This window comes from Callorhinus ursinus, unplaced genomic scaffold (assembly GCF_003265705.2).
Source record: "Callorhinus ursinus isolate GAN/ISIS: 27379988/994484 unplaced genomic scaffold, GSC_fseal_2.0 scaffold15, whole genome shotgun sequence".
Classification (NCBI taxonomy): Eukaryota; Metazoa; Chordata; class Mammalia; order Carnivora; family Otariidae; genus Callorhinus; species Callorhinus ursinus.
The window spans coordinates 43,325,253-43,347,441 of NW_027397077.1; the positions used below are offsets into that span (position 1 = coordinate 43,325,253).

General features: G+C 55.1%; 1 protein-coding gene across 6 annotated transcripts in view; it reads right to left on the bottom strand.

The window, feature by feature from the left end:
• Positions 1 to 22,189, bottom strand: part of SLC6A6 (solute carrier family 6 member 6) — an 82,707-nt gene that overhangs the window by 6,383 nt on the left and 54,135 nt on the right. For all 6 annotated transcript variants that reach the window (XM_073901711.1, XM_025885714.1, XM_073901710.1 and 3 more), the window contains 8 exons: positions 15,970 to 16,104; positions 14,681 to 14,784; positions 14,427 to 14,551; positions 10,483 to 10,595; positions 5,889 to 6,026; positions 4,507 to 4,609; positions 3,840 to 3,940; positions 1,092 to 1,262 (listed from right to left, as the gene is read on the bottom strand). In XM_073901711.1, the coding sequence (XP_073757812.1) occupies positions 1,092 to 1,262; positions 3,840 to 3,940; positions 4,507 to 4,609; positions 5,889 to 6,026; positions 10,483 to 10,595; positions 14,427 to 14,551; positions 14,681 to 14,784; positions 15,970 to 16,104 (990 nt within the window). The remainder of the gene's footprint in view (positions 1 to 1,091; positions 1,263 to 3,839; positions 3,941 to 4,506; positions 4,610 to 5,888; positions 6,027 to 10,482; positions 10,596 to 14,426; positions 14,552 to 14,680; positions 14,785 to 15,969; positions 16,105 to 22,189) is intronic.

Genomic DNA, 22,189 nt, shown 5'->3' on the forward strand with positions numbered 1-22,189 from the left:
CCACTGCTGCAGGAACCCCCCAAGGGCCCCAGGGCTGTCCTGGCTCAGACAGACCCCAGCTTCATGGCTTGTTTTCCTCCTGGGCACACCCCCGCCTACTTCCTCTGTCTAGGGCAGGCTGCTCCCTTTCTGCCCGGGGCCGCCCCTCTCCCCCCACCACCACCACCTCCAGGCCATTCCCCTGCCCACAAGGAAACTGGCCCAGCCCAAAGGGGAGCCAGGGCCCCAGGACATCCTGGCTCCAGATTTTTAAGAGAATAACAATAAAAACAGCCCAGAACAAAACAGTGTAGTCTTGGAGCTGGCCCAAGCCCAAAGGTTAAGGGAGATTCTAAGAAAAGGATTTCTTGGAAAGAGCCTCAGCTTTTGCGACAGCCTGGAATCTGCAGTATTGTTGGGAGAAATTTCTGAGGGGTTGGTGGTAAGGAGGGGGCCTCAGGGTGGGAGCCTGGCAGGCACAGGGACCTGGGGGCCTGAGGTTCTGTCTCCGGCAGCAGACGGGGCCACAGATGTGGGGAAGGGGACACCAGCATGGGTTGGGCTTATCCAAAACTTGGCTTCAGGGTAAGAGAAGGCCTCTGGGTGGAGCTCAGGCTTCCTTCCCGGCTCCTTGTCTCCTGTCTTACAGCTTCAGCAACACGGCCCCCACTGCTCCCAGGATAAAGCCCTAGCTCCGAGCTTGGCATGCAAAACCACGGTCACCTGTCCACAGCCATCACCCACCCCCCAGAACATGTCACTGCTGCCCAAGTGTTGTCACACGTCCTTGCCTGTGAATGCACTGGGCATCACGGCCTTCCACGTCTCCTTCTCTGCCTGGCAAATTCCTCCTCCTGCCCACAGCCCTGCTCCAAACCTCACCACAGAACCTTTGTCACCGTGAACTGTTCTTTTTTCCTGTTCCCCCATGTGCCTGCCCAAAATCTCAACCCCACCACAGGGCAGGCAAAGGGTGCAGGACCCAGAGAGGGCAGCGATGTGCCCAAGGTCACACAGCAAACCGACAGCCAACAGCCGGTAGCTGACGTTCACCCTCCCTGCCTCTCGCCCTCCCACATCCCCCACATCCAGCCTCAGCCCCATGTGCTCACCACGAGGAACGGCCCTTCCGTCTGGCAGAGGCGGATGACCATGACCAAGGGGACACACATCATGGAGGACAGGGCCAGACTCCAGCCCAGCCCGATGGCCCAGGTGGGGTACACATAGACTTTGTTGTAGGTCAGGGGGATGTACTTGACGAGAGAGAAGATAAAACATCCCTGTGGAGAGAGAGCACAGTTAGGGGGGGCCCTGGGCATTGGGGGCACACAGAGCTTTGGGGACCAGGGCCGCCCCCACCCGAGGAGCCTCCCACCCATCTCCACTCTGCTGCCTGAGGACCTCCCCTGGGGCAAATCTGATCACGTGGCTTCCCTGCTCAGGACTGTTCTGGGGCTTCCCATTGCCTTCCGGACACCATCTAAACTCCTCAGCCTGGCCAGCGACGTCAGCCAAGAGCTGTGCCCCTTCACCCCTTACCTACCCACTACGCCTTCTTCCATGTCCACACTCCAGCTGCCCTGAAATCCTTCCAGCTCCTCAGCCACTTGCCCCGGGGCCTTAGAACAGGCTGTTCTCTGACCAGAGCCCTTCACCCTTCATCTTCTCATCCTAATTTAGCTCTCGTGGTCCTGCCTTACTTGTCCAGGCCCTGCCCAGACGCGGTCAGGTGCCCACCCTCTTCCTTCCCTGGAAGCATGTGGTTATAATTACTTCTTCAGCACACACTCCCCCACCCAACTGAGTCAGTGAGGACAGGTGGGGAGTCCGTCTTGTTCTCCCCCGGTTCTCTAACACCTGGTGCAGGTCCGGGTGCCCACAGTGGGTGCATAATAAACACCAACTGCGTGGCTGAAAGTCTTTCCTCCCCTTCCCCACTGCCACCCACACATCTCCATCCCTGACCCCCAGGCCTAGCTTCCCAGGACCTGGTGTGGACCTGGGCCTTGCCCAGTTGGGTGTCCAGCCCCAAGTCCATGCCAATGGCCGGGGGCCATCAGCATCCATGAATGGTGGGGTGCGGTGAGCTCTGAGCCCAAAAGCCTATGCAAAGTCCGTATTTCCCTGAGAAGAGCACATAAGGCTGGCTGGGAGGGCCCGGGACTTCTGCTTCTTGTCAGAATTCCAGCATCTCAGTGGATGACCCAGGATTGTCGTAGATTCATCCACAGTGTAAACATGACTTAAATCTCCACTACCTAATATCTGGGGTTTGATGGGAGGACAAATCTACAGAAATCAGAATTAGTGATGGGGCAAGGGAGAGCATTAGGCTGCAGACCGCTCCCCCTAGGCGTCTACTGTGCGTCTGGCCCTGTTGTTGTTCCCGTCCCTAAGGGTGGGGTGTAGCTTAGACAGGGAGAGGCCCAGAAGAGGCTCTCCCAGCACCAGGAAGCTTGGTACCTGCCCATTCGTCTTCCTCTTTCCACCAGGGTGACCTTATCCTACACCACCTGGGGATGCAGGCCACCTCTGATCTATCCAACCCCTCGGGGAGGGAAGGTGGAAGAAACTGACGGTCAGCGTGGTGAGAGCAGTTTCTCACAAACCATCGTCAAGTGAGGACGAGAACACGGGCTTTGAACCCAACTAAATTCATCTCCAACAATAACTCGCCAATTGTGGTTCCTGGCTGCTACAGTTCACTGAATTTTGTGGGGAAAATACGCACCTCAGATGAGAAGACGACAGCCATATTCAAGGGTGGCAGCTGACAACCTAAGGTTGTCAGCTGCCACTCACCTCCCACTGTAGAGTCCTTGCTTTATGATGGGGTAAACAGGGGCCCCGGCGTAAGGGACTTGCTTAAGGTCCCACACGGTGAGTTAAGGGCAGTATGGATTTATTCTCGCCTGGGAGCGGGGTCACTGAGGGGAGGATCCCATTCATCTCTCAGCACCTGGTTCCTAAATGTAAGGAACATTTCTGCCATTTGCACTCCCCATGGTATGAGCTGAGAATGGCATAGCAGATGTCTTCCCCTGCAGTCAGCTCCAAAGCTCACGACTGGTTTCAAACAATGACAGGGAAGCGGAAGACTTCTCTTTTGCCAGAGCCTCTGAGTGGAAGTTTGAAGTGGGGTGCCTGGGCATGCTCTAAGCTACATTCCAAGATGGCGGGCGAGGAAACCCTGGTGGGAAGAGGAATGTGGCACATCACTGCCTTTGGGTCCTGGGTGGGTACGAAGCTTCCTTGTTCTTGGGAGAGTCCAGAGCATCTCTTTGCTGGGACTTCCCACAACCCCTGCCCTGCCATGGAAACACCGCATTTCCAGTGTCTATGACCTGTCTCCATTTGACATCCCAAAGGCCCCTCAACTTAATCAGTGACCCAAACGGAGCTCATTGAGTCCGAGAAGGGCTTGGGCTAAGGTTATGTGCTCTGTTGTGGACCCCCTGAATTTCTCAACATGCCCCGATACACCTTCTTCTTTCAGAATGCCTTGCTTTGCCCATGCTGGTTCTTCTGCCAGGAACGCCCTTCCTTTTTTCTCTTCCTGACCAGCTCGTATCCTGTATATCCTGGGCTTGTATATCGGGGCATGTTGAGAAATTCAGGGGGTCCACAACAGAGCACATAACCTCCTGCCCAACCTGACTTCTCCTTCAAAACTCATCTCAAGGTAACTTTTGGGAGCAGCCTGCGGCCCCACCTCTCCCAGGCAGAGGTGTCGCTGGGCTTGTTAGAGGCCAGCATTTGGCAGATGCTGAGTGAAAGGTGGTTTAGCAGGTAAGCCCCAAGGAGAAAGCCCCAAGGAGAAAAGGCTAGCACCCACAGAAAGGCAGGGCAGAACTCACAACACAGAGAACTGGAGTGACCACGGCCCAGCTGTACTTCATCCAGGGCCCAGGCCGATAGCCAATCATGTCCTCAATACCGTCATAAAGGTTATCGCTGCCTAGGAGAGACAGAGTAGACAGATGGCGACGCAGTGTCCAACACTAGCATCTGAATTGCACAGAAGGGGCTCAAGGGCCATGAGGGGGTCCCTGGGGTCTCCTCCAGATCCCTGCTACTTGACACCACAAAGACCCAAGAGTGGTAGGCGTTTATCTGAAATTACTTGAAATTCAAATGTAACTGGGCATCCTATATTTTTCAGGCAAACTTAGACAAGCCCCAAAACCTGGTGTGGCCAATCTAAGGTCTCAAGAGGGTTGAAATGGACCATGCCTGAATCCCAGAGCAGTAAATCATAGGGAGACCCCTGCATAGCCAAATTCTATGTTTACCAAAACATACAGTCACACCCTGCATCTTCGGCGAGGGGAGAATACACAGTGTGGGCCACAGCGGTATTATTTCTGTAGGGAAGGGGCAGTCTGGAGGGGGAAAGTCCAGATAGGGAAGGCCTTTGTGTTCAACTCAGAATGAAGTCCCCTGAGAATTCTGTTTTGGAAGCTTCTATGTACAAGAGGCCCACAGCGGAGACTTGAGGAAGGATATACAATAATGTGTACTCACCATATATCCAGGCAATAACAAAACATTCAAAGAATGCAACCCACAAAAGGCATACACCACTAGCTGCATAGTAGTCAAAGAGTTGGAACACATACATGCCACCCTGCGAAGGAAAAACCAGAGAACGTTGGCCTGCTATTTGGTATCCAACTCCCTTAATATATAAAGAGCTTTGGCATATCATTAAGAAATAAAAAACCCAAGAGAAAAATGATGACCAGATACATGTGTAAAAAGAGGCTCAACTTCATGTTTGACAAACTTAATTAAAAACACACTCAGAGGTGCCTGGCTGGCTCAGTCAGTGGAACGTGTGACTTTTGATCTCAGGGTTATAAGTTCGAGCCCCACGTTGGGCGCAGAGATTCCTTCAGAAAATAAAATCTTTAAAACACACACACAGAAAAATGAAAACAAAACATGTTTTCCTTAGCAAAAATGATGGGTTTCCTGAAGCCTGCTTCCAAAGGAGGTGCTGAAAACTAACTGGGGCCAGCAGAGAATACTTCAGTGATACTGAGCTGCTTGGTGTGGACCTATGATCCGCTTTTGGCACGCGCGTGTGTGTGTTCCTTAAAGGCACTCTTAGAGAAACGCTTATTTGTATTTCCAGTAGGAAAGGTGGTGATGGGAAACCCAAATTGAGTTTGGGGGCAAATGCAGTGATTTGCTAGAGAATGTGGGGAGGTGGGTGGGCCGGGGCGCATGAGGCAGCAGGCTATGCCAGGCTTCCATGCTTCTATTATTTAGCACAAGAATCTCTTTCTTTTCTCGCCTGCCTCTTCTTAGACAGCTGATCCACTGTTGCCTTAGACACTCCCGGCTTCCTTCCTCTCTGCTTCTTTCTTCCCATTTAGATGGATCCTCCTCATGGCCCCTGCCCATCCTCTGAACAGTGCACACTCCCGGTAAACCAGACAGGCCTGGGCACTGCCTGCAGTGTTTACCCGGAGGTCTGCATTCACCCTCTCGAACGAACGTCTCCACCTCCCCCCAGGCCTGAGAAGGGCCATTGCACAGTCCCGGATGAAAAGAGCTGCTATTAAAATGGATTTCAGCTCAAGTACCTCCCCCCAGGCCTCCTGGGAGGAGGGGGGAACAGAGGGCAGGGGCTGGCCATGGTGTTGCCATGGTAACAGGAGAAAGGCCCCGGGAGTTTGAGTCAACTGGTGGGTCCTGAGCCGCCTCCCGCCGCCCACAGTGTAGGCCCGGTCCCCTGGGCAGGGTGGGGCCAGCAGAGCCCCTCTCCCGTCCTCCCACCTAGCCACTGCCTTCACTGGCGGGGGTCAGCCCAGCCCTGACCCGATCTTTGCAGCGTATGGAGGTCACCAAGAGCCCTGCAGAGAGGATGGTCCCTCGTGCCACGTGAGAAAGCCACCTACCTCCGTCACCATCGCCAGCCCCAGCAAGTAGCTGATGCTGCACACGAAGGCGATGAAGATTTCCCGACGGAAACCCTTCCTTAGGAAGGATGGGTAAAGATCGACCAAGGACGTGACCTGTCCTTCGACTTCAACAAACTGCGGAGGAGAAGAGAGTGGTTGAGCCCCAGGTGCCCAGCACCTCCCCTCTGCTCAGAGAGTCCCCAGCATGCGCAGAGTAGCCTGGGGGGGGGGTCAAGTCCAAATGTGTGAACCTGACCTGGTAGGCTCTTCCTGGGGAGTCCCGCCTGCTGGTCAAGCCACAGTGGGCCACACACAGTTCTCCAAATATCCCACACATCCATCTCTTTGCTTAAGCTCCTCAGAATGCCTTTCCTTCATCCTTCAAGACTCAGCTCAAGAATGACCTCTTCTCTGAAGCCAATGCTGACCTTCCGCCTTAGCCCGCTGGCTGGAAAATATGTGTTGGCACGAACACCTCCCCCCATTTCAGTCTTGGTCCTTTCTGATGCTGAGGGCAGTGTCCCCTCATTTCTGTGCCTCGAGTGCCCAGATGGGCCAGGCACGCGTGGCTGCCCAGCAGGCACATGAAGAACGGGGAGGGGGCTAACTCAGGGCAAGTCTGGGCCCCACTTTCCCCAACAGATTCACACAGTGGTTTTAGCTCCGTGGCGATTGTGGATCCATGAAAGAATCCAAGTGCCCACATGTGTGAGCCAAGGGCTCACTGTGCCCCCAGGAACCCATTCCTGGACTCCCAAAGGGAAAGAAGCCCATTTGAAGGGGCCCCTCCTGGGTAATGTGCTAGGATGATTCTCAATCCCTCTAAATCTTTCCATCTTTGCAATTAACAATGTAACTTAAGAGACTGATCCATATCATTACACGGAGAGCTGCCTCTGTTTCAAATGGCAACACGAAACTCTGTCCTGCGGACCCGTATCGTCATGGGTCTGACCGATGCCCGACGGATGGGTTCCAGCCTCCTGCGGCTGCTGACCCGGGCAAGGACTCTTGCCTCTCCCTCTAGCTTTGGTGCATAGGTATCACAGCACAACCCGGAAGTGAAGCTTCAGGGGTGAAGGGCACATAGAAGCATTTTACATTTGGGTAGCTACAGCCAAACTGCTCTGCCAACCAACACACCCTCCAAGGCCTGTCCATCGGATTCCTTTAAAAGTTGAAAAGCTAAAACCTTGACCTTTCTGTTCTTTCATCTGTGAGAGGCATTTGGGAAGGATGTTTACCCAGCATTCCTACAAGAAAAATCCAACCACTTAACTCCTTTGGGATGCATCACAGGAGGATCAAGGAATACAAACAAGGAGCAAATCCCCTTCACAGCTGAAAGGGGCTGGAAAAATGATTCTTCATTGCCAGGATTTCAGGGAAAAGATGAGCAAGAGGCCCTTGAAAGGGGCCCAAAGAGAAGTGGCTGATGGTTTGACCTCTGATTGATGTGTCAGCCAATGGGGTTTTGACCCTAAATTGCCACTGAATTACAGAAAACCAGCTCAAACATCAATCTTCAAAAGGAGTTTAGAAACAAAGGTCCTTTCCTTTTTGAGATGGGGAAATTAAAGACAGGAAGGTGCAGTGTCACTGTGAGTCAGGGTCAAGACCAGCACAAGCCCCTCATTTCTACGTTCCCTGCCTTTCTGGAGAACATCTTCCCCACCCCTCAGTCCTGCTCCACCAGACTCTTCAGACCTCCCTCACTGAACAGCTATGGCATCTGATTTCTCCAAGAGTCAGTCTTCTCCCCTGTACCATCGGGGGATCTTGCCTACTCAGCAGGGATGTTGAGAAAGATGTGAAATCATGAGAGGAAAAACTGGCAATAGCGTGATTGCTGTGAACCCAAGTCAGGGGCTGAGTGAGTCACAGGGAGATGGGGCCATCTCTCCTCCTCCGGTGCTGTTGGCTCTCTCATGAAAGCATCTGCCTCCAGGCACATGGCATCCCTCCTCCACCTCACCAAGAAATACACAATGGTACTACAGATCCTAAGCCAAAGAGCGCTCCCCACGGATGCTAGGCATCTGGGAGGGCGTTTCCTTTACGTGCAAGGGTCACACTCCATCAGCGAGAGGCCTCTGCCTGAGGTTGCCTGGGGATCTCCGCGCTTCCACGGGAGGAAGCTATTTTGGGAGAACTCCAAGGTAAGGCCAGGGGGGATGAATTAACAGGTCAGGGAACGAGTAGCCCCAGGGGCAAGCCCATTCCTTAAACCAGCTCTGCATGGCCTCAGCCGAGTCCTTGTCTCCCTCAGGCTCGGTTTTCGGGGCTCGACAGGGCAACAGTTGTGCCCAGCTATAGGGACTTGTGTTTAATGGGGACAGAGCCTAGTTTGGGAAGACGAAAAAGTTCCGGGGATGGAGGGTGGTGATGGTCGCACAACAGCATGAATGTACTTAACACCACTGCACTGCATGCTTAAAAATGGTTAAGATGGTCCATTTTATGTTATGTGCATTTTGCCACATGCAGGTACATCAAAAGCCCGGCATGAAGCCTTGCCCACAGGAACGCCTCACATGACAGAGCTCCGACTGTATTCACGGTGCATGAGGCGGTCACCGGCATCTGCAAAACCTTCCCCTACGTCCCCAAGTTCACACAGCAAATAGATGCAAAGGAGGGATTCCAAAGGAGGCCATCAGACTCCTGAGACACCATGCCCTAGCTCCTGGGGTTCAAATCCCCATCATGCTCTTCTTGGTATATCAATCAGGCAGGTCATTTAAGGGCTCTGAACCTTGAGTTTCATGTTCTGAGCGGAAAGGGTACCAGCTCCCCCTGAGGCTGGCTTTGAGAGCTGGCCACGATGCCCCAAGCCTGTTGGCCGCCATGAGGCCTAGCTCAGAAGTGCAGATCCCTAGCCAGGCCCGCCCTGCCTCCCAGGAAAAAAACCTAATGAATAAACCACCTCTGCTCACTCAGGAAGCAGCTTCCACAGCCCAAGAGGCCCATTTGGGGCCCATGGAGATGTCATGCTTTGTCATTTATTAACCTCTCTCTGTTTTTGTTTTTTGTTTTCACTTAGAGCTTTGGAAGAAGTTATAAAAGCCATTTGCTTGGGGCCTCCGAAGGCCAAACTCATTAACGAGGGATGATTAATGGAGTCCTCTTGCTGTTTATATAGCTCAAGCCCACCAACAACTGCACAAGTATTTTGTTTTCAGGCTCCCAAATGTTTCCACTCTGTCTTCTCTGCTAATCCTGGTCCCCATCCTGCCAAATCCTTTGCTCTGTTCTTGACCTTGCTGGCAGACTGCCTCCTCTCCTCTGCTCGACCTTCTAAGACGCTCCTCCTACCTGCTTCTGAGTCCACAGGGACCCACCCTGGGCTCCGGTGCGGAGGCTGCTGCCCACGGGCAGGTGGTGAAGCCCTCTCCTGACCTGGCAGCAGGCCTCACCATTCACAGGGTCCCAGCTAACCAAAGATTTCCCAGGAGGCGGCCAGAGACCCAGACAACACAGGAGACGGCAAAACGCCGACCTTTCAGATGCTGGCCCCTGGGTGGCACGGCTTGTAGGGATCTGGTCTGGGCACACCACCGGCCCGCCCTGCGTACCCTAACTCCCTGGTCCTGGAGTCATGCCTGTGCTCTAAACTGTCCTCTTGAGACACCCCCAAGGTGAATACGCATATCTCCAGGGGAACGTGTCCAGGAGTTCACTCTACTGTCCTCCAAGCACCACTAGCTGCTCCGTATCGGGCACTGTGCCAGGTACTTCATACAAGCCAGCGGAGGTATAATCACACCCATTTACCAGATGAGAAAACTGAGTCTCAGACAGGGGAGGAAATGTGCCCGATGCCGCACAGCGGCATGGGGGCTTGCAGCTGTGGCTCCAAAGCCAGACTTGGCCTCTGGTTGGCTCTCACTGACATACCCACTGGAGGCCTGAGCCCTGGAGGGATGGGACGTAGGGGTTGAGACGTGCAGGGAAATAGCCACACACAGGTGGTGGGTATACGACGGAGTCCTGCCGTGGGAGGGCAGAAGCCAGGAGGGCCACAGGGCAGGGGGGGTCTGAGTGAGGCTCCCCAGTGCTTAGTTGTTCACCGAGCACTGGAGGAACACAGTTTCACTGCATGGGGAACAACTCCCGGGCTCCAGGCCTCACTGAACACCAGGTGCGGCTTAGGCCTCTTTGGCTGCACTAGGACAACCAGGGATGGCCTGGGCCATGACTGTCATCCCTGCCCCAAACTGCCTATCTGCCGCGTCACTCAGGGGCCCCTGCGGGACCCTCCACGGGCACACATCATCACCACCTGGTCTTGTCCTCTACTTCCCGTCTATGGCTTCGTTTTGACCACACCCTTCAAGTGGCCGTTTCCCCCTGGCTGGGGTCTAAGACTCGAGCTCTGGGCCAGAGGTCCTCCTCCTGCTGCCCTGAGGCCTCTTCGCCCCCACCCCCCGGGGCCCTAGAGGAAGCCTCGCTGGCTGCAGCTGGTGCAAGTCTGATGTAAGGGTGGGAAGGGGGTGACCATCTCACACACGGCACGCTGAAGGGGGCTTTCCCAGAACCCCGTTCCCCACGGGTGAGCCCTCCCTACGACGTCCCCTCGACCCGTACCTACCTGGCTATCCAGTCCAAGCAAGAGAAGCATAATAAAAAAGAGAATGGACCAAAACGTGGGCAGCGGCATCATGGTCACGGCTTTTGGGTAGGCAATAAAGGCCAGGCCAGGACCTAGAGGGAAGAGAGAATGGGAGGGGCAGAGGGGGGGCACATTAGTGACTGAGCCCCCCGGAGCACTGGAGCTCACACAAAGACACTCGGGACTGAGGCGGTGTCCCAAACCCCAAATGCAGGGAGGAGCCGGGTCTGAATTCCTGCCTGGGGGAAGAGCCCAGGCCTGCCTCCCTTTCGGACGGGGCGCACTGGGGCTCGGGCGGGGCCCCGTTTTAGCATCTGTCTCCTAGGCAGCAGCACCCGTGGCCTCACAGAATCCGGCAGGCACCGGGCATTTAAGTGAGGGAAATGGGACTGAGCCTGGGACTCAGTCTACCGGCTTGAAAAAGGAGCCCCCCCCCCCGCCCCGCCGCTTCCCAAACCAGAGCAACCATGCCAACGTTTGCTGGAAGGAAGCAAAGGGGGAAAGATCTGGTTATCTGAACTACTGAAGCCCCCGTTTGCAAAGAAAAGGTTTGGACTTCTGACTGAAACACTGTGAAAGAGTACAGAACCCCGCCCTGCAGGGCCAACATCTCTTCAGGGGTGCATCTGCGCACCCCACCTGAGCAACGTCACAGCCAGGGCCCAAAGCTGAAGGGAGGTGTGCGCGGGGCAAGACCCTGGGTTCAGGAGACCATCCGCCATCTTCTCTTTACATCACCACGTGCCCCTGCAGGGCCTCAGTTTCCCCACCTGGGAAGTGAGGGGCACGATCCCAGAAATGCCTCCCAAGGAGCCTTCTTGTGCTCAGATTCTCAGATGCTGAGACCACTACCCTAGAAGAGGGTTTCTGGTTTCTAAAGAGGGGACTCTGGCAGAATCTGGAGGCAGGGTGTGGGAGATGGGAGCCCCGCCACCTTAGGGGGCACCTTTCTGACTGGAAACATTCCAGAGATGGAGGGAAAGGTCTCCTCCCGTCTCCAGGGGGCCTGAGGGGAGGAGCCAGGGGGAGGAACCATAACTGAGGCTCGCAGGTGCAAGAGGTGGCAGGAAGCAGCAAAAGAGAGGAGGCCTGAAAGGGCCCAGGGCTGAAAAAATAAAGTAAAATCCACAACTTAAAAAAAAAATTAATTAATTAATTAAAAAAAGATCAAGAAATGTGAAGACAAAAAAGGGCTGGAGGGCAGGATATTTAGAGCAGATATCAGAAACCCAAGAACTGGCTTAGGAATGAAAAACAAAAACAAAAACAAACAAACAAAAAACTGTAAAATAAATTGGAGCCAGAAACCACACCGTAGGGCGTTACCCACAACTGTGGCAGGCAAGGGCGAGCCCTCCTACTGGCCCGAGTCTAACCGACTGAGGAAAACCCGACCGTGACCTGGAGTCCCCAGGCTGCGACGGTAGAAAATCCCACGAGAAGTGGGGGAAGGGGTGCTTGTACCAACCCCAAAGCCCAAGTTGGAACAGAAGCCACGTGGGCACCTCGGCTGGGGCCCACGGGGCCCCCTCCACGCCAGCTCTGGCCCGACTGGTAGGCAACAGTGCGTGGGGATTCGAGTCCAGCCGACTGCGAGACAGATGTAAAATGGGGCCCCCCACCCCCCACCTGCCGCCCGCCACCCGCCGCCCACTGGGGCCTGGTGGAGGTTTTCTCAACGCGCTCGTTTCTGTATTTCAGTTTTGCCTTTGTCAAGCCAGCCTCTGGGAGAGGGTCTGAGCATCTTTCTCTAAAAGCGCACGGTGAACTATAGAGAGAGAAGTCCATGTGAAGGAACGCAGCCGCTCCGAGCACCAACGCAGGCCTCTCCGCGAGCAGAGAACGCGCCCCTGCCTGCGCCGTGTGCACTCCGTTCGGCTAGATAATGATCTGGTTCAAATGCACTTCGCTCAATATGGTGCTTGTTAAAAGCTTATTAGAGAAATAATCACCCTTGATGTGTCAGCTGTTCAGACATCACCGTGGGGAATAAACGACATGGTGTTTGAAGTGGACAGGAGGAAGAAAACAACTTAGGGTGATGATATAGACAGATATAAAAATACCTAGTTGTCCACGGAGAAAGATCTATTTTATATATCCCACCACCAAATTCACTCCACGCTCCTGGCAATCACAGCTGGTTTGTAAGCCCTCAACTAAAAAAAGGCACTGCAAAGGAACTGCAAATTGTCTCCCCCCTCGTCACTGGAACTGTCACACTCCCAAGTGGGTGTGGATCTTTCTGGAATTACTTTGTGTCCTCAGTCTCTGGCCAGCCTCTTGGGGTAGGAGAGCTATGTTTGACGGTCAGGTCTGGGACTGGGGGCAGTTGAGAGATGCGTGGGGCTGAGCTGTGGACTTGCCACCCTTGTCCTGCAACACTGGAGGGTGTGAGGGTGGCAGAGAATATCTTCGCTAAGTGAGGATGAAAGCAGGGCCCACAGGCTCGAAGGTCAGAGAAGGTCAGAGGAGCTCAGGTGCATTCTCACACAGGGAAGACCGGAGCTGTCACGTGCATCCAGGGTGGCGGGGGCGGGGGGGAGGCAGGAGGCGGGGGAGGTCCTCATGTCAGAGGGGCCTGTCCAGGAGACCCCAGCTCGGACCCTTACCAGCCCAAGCAAGGCCCTTGCTCTCAAGCCACTGGTCTCCTCATCTGCAGAACAGATGTCTACATGCACAAGGCTGAGGTATCCCTGACCCCCAACGCTAGGGTTCTGTGGCTGAGGAACCAGGACACCGCCCAGTTTCCCACGAGGGCAAGGGTAATGCCCAAGGCAAGGGCTCCAGCTCTGTCTGATTCTGGTCCATGGTGGTCCCTGGAGTTAGGACATTAGGCTCCCCTCTGGGCCTGAGAGAAGCGTCTGCCCAGGACCCTCGCCTGCCTCCAGGTGGTCCCAGAGAGGTCGTGAGAAATCAGGAGGTCAGGTGCAGCAGAGGACGTGTACAAAATAACCAAACCTTCCACACAGCTGACGACCACCCACCAAGGGAATGGGCAGGATAGGAGTGAGGTGGAGAAGGGACAAAGGTGGCATTTGGGGATCCTGGGAGCCTATGGTTCTTGTTCCCATATCCAAACCACTGTGGTTATATAGCTGCGGTTCTAGGACTTAGAACATCCAGGGGCAAGTCCTAGAATACTGTGGTGCTGAGGCTCTAGGATTCTAGCAACTGAAGGCCTCATCATACTCAGGTTCCAGAGCCACCTTGCTGGAGCTCCAGGATCCCAGCCTAGGATCCCAGGCTTTACAGAGTTCATAATTCCAAGACTCTTTCCTCTACTTCCAGAAGGAGCACCCCACCAACAGGGCCCACACCCTGAGGGGGTGACACTGTCCCCCCCAACCTACCCCCAAATTGGATCTGTCACCGACCCAGAGGGCGGCTGGCATGCCCACTGTCTCTCCCCCACCCGCCGCCTACGGTGGTGCCTGACACAGGGCAGACTCCATTAATCAAGAACATCGGTGGAATGAATGAATGAATGGGTTTGCTAGAGGGAGCGCGCTGGGAGCAAAGTGCAAAATACAGAAACCAAAGCTGAGAAGGTGGTGATGGAATGCCGACTGGTGGCTGGCGTGGGCCTGAGTTAGGAAAGTGGTTTCTGTTGCTGAAACCAGGAGTTTGCGGGGGGTGGGGGAAGGAGAGGGAGGGAAGACCACACAAAAGTAGCTAAATAGTCCCCAACTTAACCAGCCCCCACGTTTCTGCAGCCCCTCGGGCCAAATCGCAATGAAAGTACTTAAAATTTAGTTTTTGTACTCTTTGATACTTTGGGGACATCTTGGTGGGGGGGGTCCGTTTCGGAAACCAGGCTCGTCCCCCCCCAAAGCCCCCTGGGGTCTGGCTTCATGCCTGCAGTACTCGGCTTACACACTAGGTGGCAGTGCCCACCACCACTGCCACCAATACCACCATACCTGACTCAGCCACATCAGCAATGTCCACCCCTTGCTCTTGTGCCATGAAGCCCAGGATGGAAAAAATTGCGAAGCCAGACACAAAACTGGTACCACTGTTCAGGCATCCCAGCAGCATACAGTCCCTAAGTTACACATATGTCAGGGAGCAAGTTAATTCACAACACAAGGAAGCCACGCTCCCTACTTCTTCTCTTTTTTCTTTAAACATCATCATTTCTAAGGTCCACCAGGCCCGCTGGCGTGACACTTGCCTGTACGAGTTGTACTTGTACTTGTTGTAGCTCCCCAGAGAGGTCATGGCCCCCAGGCAGATGGCGTAGGAGAAGAATATTTGGGTCCCAGCATCAATCCACACCTATGGGGGTTTGGGTGGGGGTGGCAAGGAAAGAGAGAAGGGGCCAGTTAGAGCCAGCTTCCTGGAGGAGACGGTGCGGGTTCCTGGCCACCTGAAGGACTGCACCTCAAAATGTGCAGATTTTTGACTGAAATCAGAGCATTCGTGCTGGAATCCAAGGTGTCTTTCAAGGCAATATTGAGTTGCAAGGAAGCCCAGAAGTCGAAGAAACCCCCAGTCACTCAGCATCAGGATTACGAGGAAAGGCTTTTGGAGCAGATGATCTGAATTCCAACCATGAAATGATTGTGAGCAAGAGGACTCCCGCCCAGAGCCTCAGTGTTCACATCTGTAAAATGGGCTCTGCTGCGCTACTGCTCAGGTTCTAAGAGTAAAGATTTAGCTCAGTGTGGACACATGGTTAAGACTGTTAAGTCAAGGCTGCTACCATGACTGTAATTGCTATCGTCTGCAGTGGGGAGGAATTCCCTAACGGACTGTGCAGGCAAAGCTGCTCTCCAGAACCTTCATCCAGCAGCTCCTGAGGGCCACAAAGCTGCCTTCCCAGCTGTCCTCTGATGTTGGCCAAGCCCCGCCCCCCAGCCCCCCATCCTGCCCAGGGTGAGAGGGCAGTGAGGAAGAGAACCGAAGCAGCACAGGACCTTGAAGGCCACCTGAAGTCTGAGGATCCTGGAGACAAAAGGTCCTCAAATGGGTCAATAAAACATCCCAGGGCTTTCTCCAACCCCCTGTGGTCACGTGGCCGAGTGCCCGGAGCTGGGTGTTCAGTATCTGCCCCTCGACCTCCCAAGAGCTCGGCACCCATTCTGAATCCCAACGTCAGCCAAGGAAGCCAGCAGCGCTCCTGGGCCAGCTCCCCGACCCCCACGCCGCCGCCCTCCTGGCTGCTGTGGGCAGAGACCAGGGCCAAGGAGGAGACGAGCTCCTAAAAAGATTTCTCCCCACTTCCCTGGCACAGTGCCTGAAGGAGATTGTGGCTGGCCTCAGCAGTCCTCCACATGGAAAGATACACACACAGCTGGAAAGGCCCGTGAACATGGTAGACAACCTGCCGCAGCCCAGCCGAAAAGTACTGGGAGCTGATGGCCCGACTCGATCTGTGCCCCCAGGACTGTCGGCCTGGCTTTCCCGCACCCTGCCCTGCCTGGCCCTGGGTGGGAGGGAGGACAGGCTGCCCTGCAGTACCTGCGGGTCCTCGAGGCGGCTGATGTCGGGGTACAGATAGAACTTGATGCCTGCACCTGCACCGGGCAGCGTCAGTCCACGGACCAGCAGCACCAGGAGCATAGCGAACGGGAAAGTGGCCGTGAAGTAGACGACCTGTGAGGGCAGAGAGTGATTCAGGGGAACCCCGGCATCAACCGTTGCTGTCAAATTCAAGCATTCTCCCCGAGGCCAGGGGGCTGGAGCCGAGCGTGCTGTTTCCCTTGCTGTGTGATCTTGCGCATGTTGCTTAACCTCTCTGGGCCTCAGTTGCCTCCCCTGTAACCTGGGTATAATACCAGTACCTACCTCACAGATTTGCTGAGATTCAGTGAAAACAATCCTGTAGATATTTACTGAATATCTAGGCCCTAGAAATAGAGTGGTGGACCAGGCAAAAATCCCTGCCCTCATGGAACAGACATTTCTTTCTTTTTTTTTTTTTTTAAGATTTTACCCATTTATTTGACAGAGAGAGAGACAGCGAGAGAGGAAACACAAGCAGGGGGAGTGGGAGAGGGAGAAGCAGGCTTCCTGCAGAGCAGAGAGCCCTACATGGGGCTCGATCCCAGGACTCTGGGATCATGACCTGAGCCGAAGGCAGACGCTCAACGACTGAGATACCCAGGTCCCTGGAACAGGAATATTTCTAATGAGTGAAGAAGGAAAATGCAAAATAAGATGTCAGCTATCAAGTGTATATGAAAAAAGCTTAGCCCCATGGTCGGCATGTGACACTACGTATTAGCTAACATTACAACTGTTAGTATGACTCTTAGGGTTCCGAATCAGTTAGGTGAGGGTTCAAACCCCAGCTCTGTCCCCTCGCTTGCTGTGTGACCTTGGATGTGATGCTTCACCTCTCTGGGCCTATTCCCTTATGTGTAAATGGAGACAACAGTAATAGAAGACCTCCATCAAGAGGGGAAGTGAGGATTCGATGAGATGATATTTGGAACACCATCAAAACAGTGCCTGGCACGTAGGTGCTCAAGAAATGGGGCCTGTTGTCGACACTGATTTCGTAGGAAGTGCACACGGAACTCCTGGGAGGAAATGAAGCTTCTAAAGCCCCTTGGCCAGGAGACCGGGAAGGTCCCCCCCTCCCACTTACTTGGGGCCGTGGGAGGCCCCACAGCCCTCCCTGGATTACACAGCACATCCCGGGCAGCCCAACGTCAATTGGAGGTGGGGACCCAGAGATGACCCAGGCTGGGCCGTTCCATCGCCAAGGGCCTGCCCTACTTCCTCTCCTTCTCTCCCGAAAGCGCTGGTCTCCAAACATCCTGTGCCCTCAGTTCTCTCGGATGGATTTTTCCCTATCTTTTCATTCACTGTGAGACATTTCCAGGCAGGGTTCATGCCTGGGAGGAGCTCAGAGGTGCGTGGCTCTGAACAGACGGCGAGATGCTGGTGTTTCCAGCAGGGCGCTGGCCGAGCAAGGACGCCCCAGGCACGAGGCCACTTGATGCTCACCGCAGCCTGCAAACTGGCGTGCTGGCCACCGTGCTGACAGAGGAGGAACGGGAGCTCAGCAGGGCTCGGAGACTTGCCTGCGTCATTCCCAGGGAGCGGGAGCTGTAGTCAGGGTCCGTGGAGGTTAACCACCTTGTTCTGAGCAAAGGCACTAGGCATTTTTACTTCACCAACGCCGCACATACAGAAATTTCCTGTTGACCACCTGAAACGCTAAGACTGGTCACAGAGCCCCTGACTCCCTCAGGGCCTTGGGGGCCAGGGGACCGGAAAGGAATGACTACACAGCCAATGTACCCATTTTATAGGTGAGGAAACCGACACCCAGAGAGCAGCATGAACGTGTCCGTGGTGCTGGGGGCTGGGGGCAGGGCCAGGTTACTGCAGGGCACTTCTGGGGCCCATGTAGGTACCAGACACTGATAGAGGGTGACAGAGCCCTGAACCCCAACTATCTGGCACAGGAACCCTTGCTGGAGCACAATTCTTGGACAACCAACATCCCTGTGAGTAGAAACAACTAGAAAGGGCCTTTTGAAAAGGGCAAGAAGAAAGCTCTCAGGGCCTGCCTGGCTCAGCTGCCCTCGGCCAGTACCACCAACCAGCATTTACTGAGTGCTTACTGTATGCCTGGCACTATTCCAAGTGCAGTAACTTCTGTACTTAGTTGGTCCCACCCTAATGCTTTGAGGCAGGTTTCATTAGTAGCCTCATCTTGAAAGTGAGGACACCAAAGCCCAGAGAGTCCCCAGCTTGTCCACAGGTCACACAGCACTTAAGTGCCCCAGAGCCTGCCTCCAGACGGTGGCAGAGCAGTAAAAAGCCCTTCCCCATCTGGCACTTTATTCAACCCTTCCAACAACCAGAGGAAGGCTGGACTCCCCAAGAGTGCAGGTCGGAATTCAAGCTCGCTGTCTGGCTTGCTGTGAGACCTTGAGCAAGCTACTGTCCCTCTCTGAGCTTCATTTCCCCACCCGCGAAGTGAGAAGCTCAGACCAGGTGAGCTCTGGGGTTCCGTCCAGCTCTGCCCCTCTGGGGGGAGGGATAGAGTGGCAGGGAGGGCCCACTCGGGGTCATCTGGGCTGGGGTTTGGATCCCACCTCTGCCACCTCCCAGCTGGGTGGCTTGGCCTCAGCTCCCACCTGTATGAGGAGGAAAATAAGGGTGCTTACCTCACTCGCCATCCTCAAGAAACCTGAGCAGTGAGGACTCTCCTGCTGATCCCATTAGGCTACCGGGCGGGCCCTACGCCTGCCTCTGTGGCTCCCCTCCAGCCCCTGATGCCTTTTCTCCATCTGGGTCTCAGTTTCCCCAGCCACCCCATCTTCTTCTCCTGAGGCAGAGAACCCTCCCAATTTCCCAAGGACAAGAAGGCAGGCTTGGAGGAAAGGGGCAGCTCAGGAGGCCACAGAAGGGGTGAAAGAAAGAAAACCAGCATGCCCCCACCCCTGCCCCCCAGGCTGCTCCTCCCTTCCTGCAGACAGGCCCTCCACTGGTTCCCACCTCTGGGCCCTGCTGTGGACCACACCCAGGGGCTGGTGGCTGTCCCCAAAGCCAGCTGGGCCCCGCTGGGCTGGGCAACCAGGCTCTGGCCAGAAGACTTTGTGTCAGGGACACAGGAAACCACCCCGGGATGGGGGTGGCTTCCCTTGTTTTCATGTATTAAATCTGTTTAACAAGCACTTAAGGAGCACTTACTGTGTGCCAGGCACTATGCTAAGAGCGTTATGTGCGTTAACTCATTTCATCCTCACGACAACCTGAAGAGGTAGGGAAGTGAATTACCTGCGTTTTCTAGAGGAGAAAACAGGCCCCAAGAGGTGACGTCAAGTGCCTGGGGTCACAGCACTAGTAGGTGGCAGAGGTGGGATAGGACCCCTACCAGCTGGCTTCAGAGTCCCGGGTCTTGTGTGTGTGTGTGTGTGTGTGTGTGTGTGTGAGTGTGTGTGTGTGAGTGTGTGTGCACTTTACTGCGGTTCGTCCCCCGATCCAGAAGGGGACAGCCCCACCTGCTCACACAGCCCCACCAGGTCACGCCACTTCATCTGCCTCTTTGGAAGCCACCCTTGTTTTGCAGAATTTGCTGCTCTGAGGACAAGCCCCTGAGAGCCATTCTCTCAACTTTTCCGTGACTTCCCCGGGATCCTCACGGGAGAAGCTGGTGCCAGCCGCCGCCAGTGGGCCTCTAGTGGTGGCCCAGCAGGCCTTGCCACGGGACATGGTATTTTTCCACTCTTGCTGGCAAGCCTCTGTGGTTCCTCTGAGCCCTTGACCCAAAAGCCCTGTGGCCCAACTGCCCTGGAAACTTGCAAGGACAACTCTTCCTCATTCCCCTAGGGATGGCAGGGCGAGAGGGGCCCACAAGGCAGGAGGGAGATGGGCTAGTCTCCCACTGCCACCCTGAACCTCGTTTGGGGGTAAAGGCCTGGGCAGCAGGGGTCACTCATCCCAAAGATGGAGGCTCCTAGAGGTGGGGCCACAGGTCTATGCCCAGCACCTTGGCAGGCCCCGAGGGTCTTCACGGCACCCCTGTGTGTGTGAGGAGGGCATCACTAACTCCTTTCACATAAGGGGAAACCAAGGCTCGGAGAGGGAAGGGGATGTCCCCAAAGTTGTGCAGCTTGTGGGAGTAAAACTGAGATCCCAAACCAGGTCCGACTCTGACAGCCCCCGCCCCCGCTTTGTTTTCAAGTGTGAGACGCAAGAGCTGGGGGTGCAGCCTCAGGACACGTCTGTGCTCAAGTCCGTGACCGTACTCCCCTTCGCGTCCCCAGTGCCATACTTCCTGTGCGACGGACTGGACTTGGCACCTTCCGGGCTCATGCGCTGTGAGCAAGGACATGCCTGCCTCCCGTCCCCACGGTCAGGCTAGCCGAGGGGGAGGGCAGGCAGCAGGTGATGCTTAGGAGGTGGAAGAATGCAGGGCACCAAGGTGGGGAGCTGGGCTGCCTGGGTTCAAATCCCACTTGGCCACCGACACCTCAGAACATGAGGATGATGGAATGAAGCTGTAATGGACAGCCCTGAGACCGGGGCCTGGTGTGTGCATGACACAGCCTTTGCCGCCATGATCACTGTCTGTTGTATGAATGAAGCCCCAGCAGATTCTGGGCCAAGGTTCAGACCCTTGGAATGATGGCAATTACAAAAAAGGGAACTGAGGCTCAGAGAGGCAAAGTGACTTGAACTTGGGTCCTGAGCCGCCCAGGCCCTCCCTCCATCCACCCCCCGCTGGACCAGGGTCAGCCACTGAAGCACGGCCAGGGCCAGGATGAGGTCCATCCTGCTGCCCATGGGCCCAGCCCCCACGGCGGCCGTGAACCTGGTCTGTGGCCAGGGCTGGAAGCCATGGCTGGCGGCGGGCGGCGGGCGGGCAGGCAGGCCATGGAGCTCAAGGAAGTCCACAGAGCCTTACTGTGTTTGTCTTGGCTTCTTGGGGCTGGCCCAGGCTCTGCTATTGTTCTGGGAGCCATGCCCGCCCCTCAGGGGCCTGGAGCGTGAGGAGGAGATTGTCTCCAGGGGCGGGGTAGGGTAGGGGGACCTCTGTCAAGTCACGTCTTCAACCGGCCACAGTTGCAGCCCGGTACCCTCTACTTTTCAATTTGGTTCTAAACTCCTGCCCCTTCCATTGTATCTCAAAGGTTGCCCGCTGTTTCTGGGAAACATCAGCTTCCTCCATCAGACTGGGGGCTCCCCCATAGGTTTGGGGGATATACCTCAGGGCCTTTGCATTGGCTGTTGTCCCTGGAATATTTTCTCCTTCAGATATCCACATGGCTTACCCTTCACTTCCTTCGGATCTGTGTCCCAAAGTCACCCTTTTTGGTGAGCCTGCCTGTCCACCTCATTTAAAAGTGTACCCCAACACTTCCTGTTCTCCTTCACGTTATTCTTCAGTCCACACCTGACTCCTATGTATTTTATGCATTCACCTTGTCACAACCAACAAATCTGTCAGCTCCCGCACCACAGAGATTTCTGTCTTTTTTGTGGACTCCCGTGTGTCCCCTGGCCCTAGTCCTACAACAGTGCCTGATGGATAGTAGAGGCTCAAAATGTATGAGTGCATCAGGAAATGATCACGTCTCTTGCATTGTTCGGGACGAGTGCTCCACAGAAACTTCCAGATAAACTCACCTCCACGTGGGGAAACGGGAGGCACAGTGAAGAGAGCATTGGTGTTTACGGCACTGTCTGCGCCAAGCAATGATGCTGGGTGCAGAACACAACTTGTTGGAGCCTTCACCTTCACCCATTCTGTAGAAGAGGAAACCAGGGCTTCGAGGGGTGGGAGTGCCCCTGAACAAATCACTTCACCTCTCCCAGCTCAGCTCCCTCCTCATTTGAAGAAAGGCAGTAAGGAAACAGCTTGCACACAAGACAGAGGAGGAGGTGGGCCAACACCGGTGAATGAGCACCCCAAGGCGCTGTGGGGATTGCTCGAGGGGCCCCCTTCCTGCCTGTCCCAGTGGGACAATGTCAGCCTGGCCTGCTTCCTTTCCAGAATGGGTTTTAGGAACAGGCAGAGGGCCCCGCTCCAGACTCATCCCCATTATGCCTCTGATCTTGCCCTGAAGTAAATGCTGGGATCTGTTCAGATCCACGATTTCACTTAAGGGGCTCTTCATCCAGGGAGAGCATGGTCCTTAATGTAAATTCCAGTGCAGCAAAGGCCCCTTCTCTGAGCGATGTCACCCCCTGCCCATCACCGTACCTCAAATGCCAC